The sequence below is a fragment of the Cataglyphis hispanica genome, chromosome 1 (assembly GCF_021464435.1).
Source record: "Cataglyphis hispanica isolate Lineage 1 chromosome 1, ULB_Chis1_1.0, whole genome shotgun sequence".
Lineage (NCBI taxonomy): Eukaryota > Metazoa > Arthropoda > Insecta > Hymenoptera > Formicidae > Cataglyphis > Cataglyphis hispanica.
Window position 1 is genome coordinate 13,074,918 of NC_065954.1, and position 12,189 is coordinate 13,087,106.

Consider the following 12,189-nt stretch of genomic DNA (forward strand, 5'->3'; position numbering starts at 1 on the left):
TCTACAATGCTGGGCTGCGCGGATTGGGGGCCATCCGCGTGTGTGATAATCGTATAGGAAGCGAGCGTATAGATAGCGAGAATACGCATCGTTTCTCTCCAATCCTTCAAAGGTTTATCGTTCGTCCTCCATCTTGTGTGTCTTAGCCTCGATCCTTTTTGAATATGTCGACCTAAAATCACTTCTCGAGATTCATCCGTTTGTTAAAGCTCGCGCGTGTACAATGCGTCACTACTGCATTTTAATTCTATCGGAGAGCAGCTAGACCAGCCCTTTCCTCTTTTCTTCCTTCTCTTTCCTTCGCTTCGCTTTCTTCCTTTGTTTTCGCAATTCACTTGATTAAACTTGGAAAACTTTATTTAGTAATAACGCACATAAAAGTTCGAAAACTGATATATATATATATATATATATATATATATATATATATATATAAATCGGGCAGTTTAGAAATTCTATAAGATCCAAAAAATTGTCATTGTGATTGAAATGATAAAATTTACACTATCTTTAAAACATAAGGAGTGTTTGTTATTATTCAAAGAACTAAATAATTATTTTATTAAAATTAATCAAGTGTTGCGATGTTTATAAAGATTTTAAATTTGAGATTTATACATACATGTTAATAATATTGATAGATAATTACATACAAAACATCAAACGATACCTTTCATTATACATGTGAAAAATAGCAAAATTATTTTCCAAGCAATAAAATAGAATGTAACATTTTTTCATAATTTATATCGAAAAGATATTAAAAATTTATGAAAGTGTCAAATTCGTAGTTTACGGAAGGCTTATCAACAACTGTACCATATTTGCAACATACACACACATTGATGGGATCTCCTAAATCAATTAGCACAAGAACGGTTTAATTCTACGAGCGTGCTATGGTATGTTCCTGGACTTAACATGCCGACCGAAACCATCCCATCCATCTAGCAGGGTTTTCTGGGGTTTACGGCAACAACGATCTTCCCCCTGCACATACACGTCACGGGCGTTTCCACCATCGTTATTAATCTTTTCAAAGAGATTTTTGTTTTTCGTTTAAAATTTATAAGAAATGTGTTAGACTCACGTAATTATATCTCTAAGAGTCACGACTTGAAATGATATAATCAGACTTGGTTACAATGTTTCAATATAAATATAGTCGCGCTTTTAAATTGAAACTTTTATTTTATGTGATGGCACAGAATTGAAATTTTAATTTATATTCTCTACTGATTTTATATCATTTGATAATCATTTGTTATTTAATTTTAGTTAATACCTTATTCTTACTATACTTCATTAATTCTTATTTTGTACATATTCTGACGTTTTACTATAAATAAAATAAAAAAATTAAAGAAAAAATTTTATCTGCTATTAATTCTTTTCGAAAGAAAGCCAGCTTGACAGGCAGCCAACATAATTTCACGGCAACCAATTGCAGCACCAATGTGACAATTTGAAATGCGCTCGCTGCGAGATTAAAGAGAACACGTGAAAGGTGCCGAGATGCAAAACTGGCTTCTGCTTGTGGCGAGTCGCGCCTCCGCGAGAGGTTGTACCGGATGTGTCACGCGTAAATATCCGCGCGCGTTGTAGCCGGCCTTAATTGGCGCGAGTTCTGTGGGGGCTGGGGGAGAATCTGCAAGAAACCGCGGTCCAAAATCGTAAATACTTTCTCGCACTCACCTATATTTCGCGCGACGACGGCGCAGCCGTTGGTTAAGAACCATGCAAGCAACAGCCCGACCAGGATCGGCGCTCCTTTCCGTCGACCCTTGCGGCACTCCATCGTGAGGTTCCGAGCTCCGACTACGCCTGAAAGCAGAAAAAGAAATGATCACGTGCCGTCCATTGGCGTGCTGCTGCTCCCGATGTGCTTGCATGTCGCGCGAACTTTGCGCTCACCTCGAAATGCATCACGATTTCCGAGAATGAATGCGTTCAATATATTAGAATCGGACGTCGCGGTGTTATTTTATTGCGTTTACTTAAATCTTATACTTTGCCAAGAGAAGCCATTCTTTTTCTCGCGCAGAAACGCATACCGACTTATAGTCGCGATTACATGGAAATATATATATATATATATATTATGCTCGTGGTCAGTGAAAACGAATTCGAGTTGCATACGATCCTAAATAAATAAAAGACATAGTTTAAAATATAGATATGTATATATAAGACAAGTGCATATGTGTATTCCACACATGTATGTATATATATATATATATATATATGCATACACACAATATCTTAGCATTATAATACTTCAAACTTCCGATATTATAATTTCCTTTCACAACAATGGAAAATAATTTTTTTTTTATCGAAGCTTATAATTAATTATAATCTTCTGTAGATGAGTTACTATACCGAAATAATTTGTGTTATACTTTATATTACTTTCTAAAGACATTTATACGCGCCTTGTGATTTTTAGAATCCCCAACATCACCACCCTATAATTCGTTTTGTTTTGCCCCGTTGCAACGCACGCTGTTTTTATTCGATGGCATCGCATTGTGTTCGCGCGGTCTGCAAATTCCGAAACGCTGACGCCAAAATTATTTTTCTTTTTCGCCTTCGTTAACCCACATTCACGCGAACGTGAACGCATCCCCAACCTTTCTCGTTTCGCTCGACGCGTGGATTAAGCTGATTTATAGTATTTACCGATGCTCGCTCGATTTTTCCCGCGGCGTCGCGCAAGCGCGTCATCAAGCTATTAGTTTGTCGCAACAAAAAAATAAGAATAAAACACCTGGAATTTGTGCGACAAAAAAGAACAAGTATCATTCTGTCAAACATTCACAACATTCCAAGATATTGACAACAGCAGCAGATATTGAAATCTTTTAATTCTTCGATCAGAGACACGGCGTAAGATATACCACAAGGAACACTTTTGCGGGATTTAACAATAAATGTCGCTTGTTTAATCTCCAAAGTATTCCACGTATCTACCTGTGTAGATACGTGGTCCGACGATGCATGAGAGGTAATAAGTCGCAGAGTGAGAGAAATCCGCACAACCACAATCCATTAGAATTAACAGGACAATTGTTCCGTAATCCTTACTTAAGTAATGGCAGCAGCGCAAGAAGAAAATATTTTTAAAAAGTTAAAAAGTCTTTTCGCACAATATATCTAAAATAATGTGAGATCCCGTTATGTATATTTCATCTGATGCAAGATGCAACTAGCAATTAAAAATACTTTAAACTACTTAGTCTTTGAAAAGAGAAAAAGAATCTAATCTATATAGATATTATTTCTTGGAAAATATCGTATAAAATATTCAATAAAAATATGTAAGTTAATATTTGAATAAACTAATTAAATTATGAGTTTGTATTTTGTTAATATCAATATTATATTAATATTATAATACTAATAATTTGTTGTACTCTTTTCATTTTGTTCTCATAGAAAAAGATAATCATTGGATATAAAAGGAGAGACTCGCCAGGCCAATATGTTTTGAATTTCAGATACACAAATTGCAACTTCTCAAAAATTCGTCGAAAATGTTCAGGTCTTCCAGAATAAGGTTCGTAGGATTAAGCACATCGTTAACAACCATCTCGATTATGACCGAGAGAGAGAGAGAGAAAGAGAGGAAGAAAAAGTTTATCGAGCTGTGACCACCGTCGTGTGTATCACGACGGACCACTCCGCAGATTGCATCGCATCGGCTGGATTGCAGCGACGCTTATCCGCGACTGCGGAAGAGCAGCGGCGCGACGCGAGCATCTGGAACGTTGCCAATTCGTTTCGAGTGGATCGCGTTAATTTTTCCGACGAATCTAATTAAGTGCTCTCTTCCCCTTTCCTCATTTTACTCCCTTGCTCTTTTTCTCTCGATGCCGCCAGCATTCAAGCCTTACGACGAAAATGTGAAAATCGCGTAGCAATGCGATTATCACCGAAACATCTGTAAAGTCCCGAAGTAACGACGATAATTGAATGCGTTGCTTATTTCCTCCCGTTCCCCGTTTCGTGCTACGAACAAATGCATCCTCGCGCACGTCCCATGCATTACGCATAATTAATCCGGCGATGCTATCTCATTTAACCTTGTAGCCGCGCGTTCGTCGCGCGAATAGAATCGGCGATGCGCGATTCTCCTTTTATCTGCTTTCCTTTTCCCATCCACGATTCTCCGCGATGCTGCACACGGATGCGCATGCATGCACTCCCGATGCACCGCACGCTGCGATAATCGCGATAAGCTCGATGACAACGCGATTCCCATCTCCGAGGTCAGTCGGCGCGACGAAGAGAGAGAGAAAGATCATTTATTAAAAAGGGAAGTCCAGAGGGCTTAGGAGCAGAGAAAAGGATGTATGTGCTTGAATACAGTCGAACGAGTAGTAATCTCCAGGCGACCATACTTTTTTTGCCTTTCGTACTATTCTGCGCCACGGATTTTTCAGATCGATAATCGAACATCTTTGGAGAGAATTCTCGACGCATTTCGCGATATTCCTTCTTCAGTTCCGCTTTTATTGAACCGAACTATCGGAACATTCTTGAACCAATCTTTGAAAAAATAAATAAATAAATAAATAAAATTTAAAAAAATGCATTTTTGATTGACGTTACATATTGGCCGTCCAAATTGTACACTAAAACAAAATTGATAAAAGTAGAAATTAAACGGATTTTTTTCTAGAAAAAATATCTATTATGTGAAAAATCTAATTTTCAAAATGTGTGATAAATTATTAACTTTATTTCATTACAATTGAATATCTTCAAATTACACATTTTTTATAATACTATAACTTTTATAAATTCAAATAATATTGCATTTTTTGTAGCATTATTAGTTGACAAGAAGTCTATTAAACTTCAATTTCAAAAGCTTAAAATACTTTCGTGATTCAATATTGATCAAGTCGAATTTTATTATAGTGCATTTGATTCACAGAGTCTATTTGATTTATTCCAGTTCAGTACAAAGATTTATAGTGCTACAATTACCTATTTTTTTTTTTTTTTGTTTGCAGTATTAACTCTCGTAGCTGGCAAGCTCATAAATCTTCGAGGACTTTTCTCTGCCTTTTCATTGCACGATGAAATTAATTAAAAGTGATACAATGGATTGTTAAAGAGATATAACTCAACTTCGTCTTCATTTCAACATTGTATTTTATAACTGCTTCAAAATATCCAATACAAAATTTTTAGTATTTATCCTGCAGCAAATACATAAAATATTGGAAGTGGAAGATGTATTAGCGAATAACATTTTTTACTGAAACATAATTATTTGGAAAACATCCAATATTATGATTAAAGTTTATCTTGATTTAGCAAATAAATTTTCTCGTTATTTATTTACGCTCTGCTTCTTATTCTTATCAATTTAATACTATAATTATAATTGTTAAGTATTTATAAATACTTTTATTTTTCATGAAATAAAAATAAATATCGCCCACAAGAGTTCGTAAATATTTCACTTCACAAATAAAATAAAATAAAACCGGTACAATCTAAAATATAGTTTACAAATTTTTTATTACAATAATATGATCATTTTTTCTGTCAATAATTTTCTAAATTTTTTAAATAAAAATGCTGTTTATTCTATTTTCATTTCAATATTACTACAGGATTTTTATAAGATAGTATGATGAAATGTCAAAGATAATTTTCCACTATTTAATTATATTTTGACGAATATATAAATATTGTTTTTTTTTATTTATTTTATTTATTTCGTATTTATATTTTATTAATTTATTTTATTTATATCTAATAATGTCATTTTTGTAAAACTTTAATGAAAAAAGAAGATATATTGCGCCAATACTTAGAATGTAATAAATAATTCAATAATAATTTTCACATGCTGTCGGACTGTGTGTCGGAGCGGGAGAAGTGACGAGCCGCCGCCGCCGTCGCCGCCGCCGTCGCGACCGTCCGGATGAAAACATAAATCTACATATTATTAAAGCAGCGGCGATCAAAGCGATCGAAATAATGCAGATTATCAGAAAACGTTGGTGCCGTGGCAATTTCTGCAGGCACTTAAAATCATTTCGACGCCTCTTGTCGATGAATATTGAACAGCTACGCACCTGCCGGTCGTCTCATCCTTTTCCTCTTTCTATCTCTCCTACCATCCCCAACTTCTCGTTTCGCAATGATTTCAAGCACAAATTCGTTCATCATCGACGAGTCACACTCGCAACAAATTGGACGGGAGGGTTACAAGCGATGAACAGAAAGGGAAGGACTCGGCAAAAAGGGGGAGGAATAAAAATTATTTGTTGAAAATCATATTATCGAATCGGTGGAAATACAGTGTATACGACCGCGATCTCTCAAGTTTTAATTTTATCTCCAAGCGTATTTTAATGTACATCGCGCAAAGCCCGGGACTCCAATCGGGGCATAATTAAAAATAATTGACATTGACAACGAGTCGATATTAGGGGCCGGGAGGCGATCACACGGGAAATTAAATCGCAATTTTCCCCGCAAAAAATCCATCGCGAATCTGGTTTATCATAAATAAGAGCGGAATCTGCAAGAACGCGCAAAGTTTAACTAACATTTACAAGTTCCGTCGTTAATTCTTGAAAGATAATATTATAAATAACTAATCAAAAATTAAAATTTAGAAATTATATATTACTTAGAATTTGCAAATTTCATTATATATCAATCTGTTACAGCCTCTGCATATAATGTGCGTTCTACCGTTTCTGCATATAAAACGTGTAACATTTCGTACACATTCGCGATTCGTGATCGAAATTTACGCAACGTTCAATCTTTGCGATAACTCACTTAAAGTCGATATCAACATCGCGACATCGAGATGACTCTTGTGGAATCGCTGATTTACAAAGATATCTTCGAATGTCGATATATCCTGCTGTTTCGATCGCAACAACTTGGAAAGAGTAAGCAGCTACAGGAAATGGAGAATGAGGAGAAGGAGATAGAAGAGATAGAAGAAGAGAGCTACAGGAAGCTGCAACTTGCCTGGCCCTATACACGCTGCATGCGAAAATGTCGGGTGCAATTTCTGAAATTCCGTCGTGTCGCTTTCCCGTACTACTCGAATGCCATCGCACTCGACCTCGCCTTCTTCGTAGCTTCGAGAGACCTTTCTTCCATTTCGTCTTCGTCGAAGCCTACCTCTGTCTTGCTTCTACCGGAGTTCATCGCGCACAAATATCTATAGTGTGACGCGACGTGGAGCTGACTCGATGCTTTGAAAATTTCAACAGACGATATCAAACTTTGTAACTCTGACAGAAGCCAAGTGACAGGGCGGCTTTCAATTTTGTCTCGGTCTATCTTTGCCAAATATAGCGTTTGTACATTGTTTCATTACCAATTACGGAAGCTGAGCAATTTAAATAATACATCACTATTTTTAAGATACGCAATAATTATCCTTATTAATGCATATCTTGCTATAATACAAAGAAATGTTTGTAATAAATAAATCTCAAAATTGATATCATATGAATAAATATTAACTTTGTTTGAAAAACTTTGTATTGAAAAAAAGAATTAAGAAAATAAAATAAACTTGAATCTATATTTATATAAATTTATCTAACGTGACTTGGCAAAAACAGAATGAAAATGATATTATATTTAAATTTCGGCTACAATAAAATCAAATTAAAATCGCGCAAAAAAAAGTACTTCTAAATAACAACAACAAAATAATAACAAAATTAGAAAACTGTAAAATGAGCAACGCGTTGATGTAAATAATTTATGGTGTAAATAATCTCGCACAGGGGAAATTAAGTTTCATTTTAGAATTGATGTTTCGATAGAGCATAAAACAATTATGAGCAAGAACCGTACAACCGTACAAACCATTTTTAATTTTAAGAGAAGACTGAGAGACCAAAGAGCCATCGGCAAGCATCGAGAAAGAAAATGAACAAAAAAACAGTTTTGACAGCTGTCAAAAGCTGTCAAAAACTCGCTATTCAAGCCATGATAGAGATTTCTACGGGTAAATCTTGCGATTTTTTGCTTAATAGCTCCCATTAATAAAACAATTAACATCAATTATATATTTAAAACGTATAAAAAACTATTTTAATATGCTAAAATATTGTACTTGATGTATAAATTAATCGATCGAAATAATAAAGCGTTAACTACTCTTTATAAATTGCATGTAAGAATTTTCTTAAAACTGTACTCTTTCTCTTTTATATTATCCAAAATATTGAAAATGTTACACATAATACCATAAAAAGTTAACGGATTGAAGAATAAAAAAAAAAAACATTAAGATGAAGCTAGCAATGATTTTGTCTTGCCAGACAATTATTGAATTGTCAATATCTCATGTGTTTAGTTAACTAATATGTTCTTTATAAATGTAATAAACTCGCGATACACTTAAGTGTCATTGCATGTTTCATTGCACAATGAAATGCGTAGATAATCGAAAGAATGAACGTCAACCAAATACTTTCTTTCTCGTTGCTTTTAGTTCTTTATTGATTTTACAAGAGTATCGAGTAATAAGTAATAGAGTTATAAGCAAATTAGCTTATACCTCTTGATAGAGTTGGCGTCAGCGGGTAATAGGTAGCATACTTTCGCTTAAAATATCGAAATGTCAACTGTCTTTCTGCTAATGTCAATTTTACCATCTAATATAGTATATAAAGCGCAAGTGATGTAACATCATCTTATCTCTATTAACACAATACAAAAATAGAAAAAGAATAAATATATAACAAGATAACTAATTTATAATACAAAACAAACAATTTATTGGCTAGTAAAGTTAAATATGTAAAATGTAAAGCATGTAATTTAAATATAATTATAATATAATTATATAATTTATCATTTTAAATTTTATTATTATTGTTTTCAGCAAACTCGAAAAAATAAAGACATTAAAAAATGTTCTCTTCTCTTTTATATTATCAATGATTAAGTAATATTATGAAAAATTAAAAACAAGATTTCGCGCACAAATTTGCAATGTTTGCAAATATAACACTTTACACATAGAGATAAGATTATTAACAAACAAATATCTTATAACAAAATATAACTTTTTTGCACGTGCTTAAAAGTCGCCATTTGCGCGAGAGATAAACCTGCCATCAAGTAACATATGAACCGAGGAAAAATGCATCGCATCGCGATATAGAAGAAAAAATTACGCAAACGTCGGGTAACGATTATATTATTCGCCCCCTTCGGAAAACTTGATCCCTACTGCGTGTTCCGCGTGCACGATCCCGGCTTAGAGGTGCTCCACGGAACGAGGGCTCACTTTTCACTTAAGGACTGGCGGGGTCGGCGGGGCCCGTCTAACTGCCCCGCATTATTCGTTATTACGGCGTGCATGATGCACGAGGGTGGGGTGGGCGGTATCACTGGGGTAAATCTGGAAAAGAGGAAAAGGAAGACGGGAAAAACGCGATTTATTCATAATCCGGAGATACTTTAAAGAAATACACAAAATGGTAATGGCTTAAAGTTCATATACTTGATACGTGTGCAATATTTAGCAAAATTTATTTCTGGATTTTTATAAATATAAACATCTCAGATTGCTTTCTCTTCTTCGAAATTTCAAAGAGATAATTTTTTTCAAAAAAAAAATAAAAATAGTAGAATTAAAATAACAAATTATTTTTAAAATTGCGTGTCACATTTAAATATTAAATCAAAAGTGATTTATTCCCATTAATTTAACGCGATTCAGTTTGATTAAATAGAAATTTATTTAAAAAAATAAAGAGACTAAAATATAAAAAAGACTTGCGCAAACTCTAGTGATCATGGATTTACCAGTGTTTATGTTGGTATCTCAGCTCAGTCTCTGTAAGATTTCCGCGAGATCTCAGTCACCGGAAGCCGTCTGCGATGCCTAGCAGTTGAACGCAGTAAGAAGAGAAAAAGAGGTGCCTTCAGTGACGCGAGTAGTCGTTTGCTCCGGCGACAACGAGAATAACGCGAGTTAAGCCAACTCCAAGCCGTCTCCGCTTGTTCCTCTCACGTTTCCCAGAGAAACTGACGAGTTACTAACCACGAGACGATCTCTTCGAATTATTTTCTTCTTATTTACTTTTTCTGCCGGACTTTTTCTTTTCTTATCTCCGTTTTTATTTCATCACATCCTCTCATTTGACGCAAAGACAATAATAACGCGCGAATGAAGAAAAAAAGAAAGCTTTAAAGTAAAAGCGGATTTTTTTCAAAGAAGTTTAATTCAAATGCAACTATATATTTTTAATCGATTGCATCAAGCATTCACTGTGATTAAATCCAACTAATCTTTTTATTCTTCTTAAACATCTTTTATTTTAAATTTTAGTTCCTCGAAAAATTCTTCTTTTAAAGCTAATGTTCGAAACTTTACTGATTTAATAACATCTTTCTAAATTACATTGTTTTTCTAATCTTAAATATTTTTATATTCTTTCAATGGCATTTTACAATAATTTCTATTATTGTATCATAATAATATCATATAATAAATGTTTGCTATATTAGTACAAAATAGCTAGATTATTAGTTTGTACGAGCGGACGCATAAATCCACCCGTTAATCGCACAACGATAATAATAATCGAACGAAATAATCGTTTGATATTAATATCAGCGGACCGGTTCATAATCCGGCATTTCAACTCCGAATTAAATCGCTTGGTGTGTAATGAGCTCTCATATCGCGAGCGAATTCTATGATGAAAGTCTCACCATTGCCTTTCCGCCACAACGCGCCGAAATTATTTATCAGAAATAAACGCAAACTTATTCAACCGCAAATAATCGCACTTCTCAGATTTATATCAATTACTGAATCAATTTTAGTTATCAGCTTTGCCTTTAATGAACAATTCTTCTTATCTTCATTTCGCTCTCTTACGTTGAATATTTTATAAAATAGTATGCTTTAAAAAATATGAATATATGAATTATATTTTCTTTCAACACATACATAACATACATACGCGGAATATATTTATATTAGATATAAAAACTTGGAGTAAATTTGAGTAAATTTGAAATAAAAGTTATTGAACGTAATTTGTCAATTTTATTACATCAATCATACGTTTCATATTCTGCATTTGTATCTTATAAATAAAATGTTTTAATTCGATATTTTAGCCATCTGTTATATAACAAAAAAAAATTCAAAATTTTCTTATTTCATCTTATTGATTTGAGAAACGATACATCGCTTATATCTCTAACAACAGACCTCTAATGCTATCGGTAAATCGAGTATAATGCAAATCACGTCATGCTCCATCACGAAACAAAGTTTTTCAAATCTGACGATAATAAATAGGCGAGTACAGCTGCGAAATTTTCTATTTCCAAGCCAATAAATCTCAGTCCATCGGCGCGTCTACTTCGTGTTACATCTAATGATTCCGGTTCGCCGCTTCGAATTTCCCCTCTCATTCTGCGCGCGACATTAACCCCGGCAACAACGTCGTACGGCACTGGTCTGAATGGCACGGTAACGATTCCCTTAAAACAATTTATGCGCATTGATTAATAGGATAAAGCTCCAGATCGCGCCTCCCTCGCGAACAAGAGGGTAGGCTTCGTCCGAGCGGGAGGGAGAGATACGAAGTACCTAAGCGCAAGGGACCGTGAAGCCATCAATTTAAACGCGCATTGGCGCCGGATCGCTGGAGCCCTTAAATTCGACAGCCGACATTCGCTCGAGGTGAACTGACGATATCACGCGGCGTATATGTAAAGAGTTCTTTATCTGCTGCAGACCGCGTGCGGATAATAATTAATTCTGTCGACCGGGACGAAGAATTATATTGCATCTCATAGAATAATATTGCAGATTATATTCTGTACAAATTACAACAATTTCTATCTTATTATATTTCTTCAAGATCATCAGAAAATAAACTAAAATATAAATTTAAAAAATAAAACATATTAAATCGATTCTCTCTCTTAATAATTATTTAAATTTTAAAATCGATATATAATTAATCTCTTTTAATAGAAGGAAAGCCTTTTTTCTTTAATACATTCTAAAATAAAATATTGAAAAGATTGAAAAGATGTTAACATTGCGAGATATAAATTGATTAAAAGTGTTAATTTATTTATTTCGCGGATTGCCTTTCTGCCTCCAAGAAACAAATGATAAATTCGTATTTCGTATAATAATAATTGGAG

The 12,189-nt window shown here is 34.2% G+C and overlaps 1 protein-coding gene across 3 annotated transcripts in view; it reads right to left on the reverse strand.

Moving 5' to 3' along the window:
- The window catches only part of LOC126848404 (latrophilin Cirl-like), a 398,190-nt gene that overhangs the window by 235,412 nt on the left and 150,589 nt on the right, over positions 1-12,189 (reverse strand). For all 3 annotated transcript variants that reach the window (XM_050589334.1, XM_050589423.1, XM_050589511.1), the window contains one exon: positions 1,696-1,824. In XM_050589334.1, coding sequence (XP_050445291.1) covers positions 1,696-1,798 — 103 coding nt within the window. In that variant the 5' untranslated portion in view covers positions 1,799-1,824. The remainder of the gene's footprint in view (positions 1-1,695; positions 1,825-12,189) is intronic.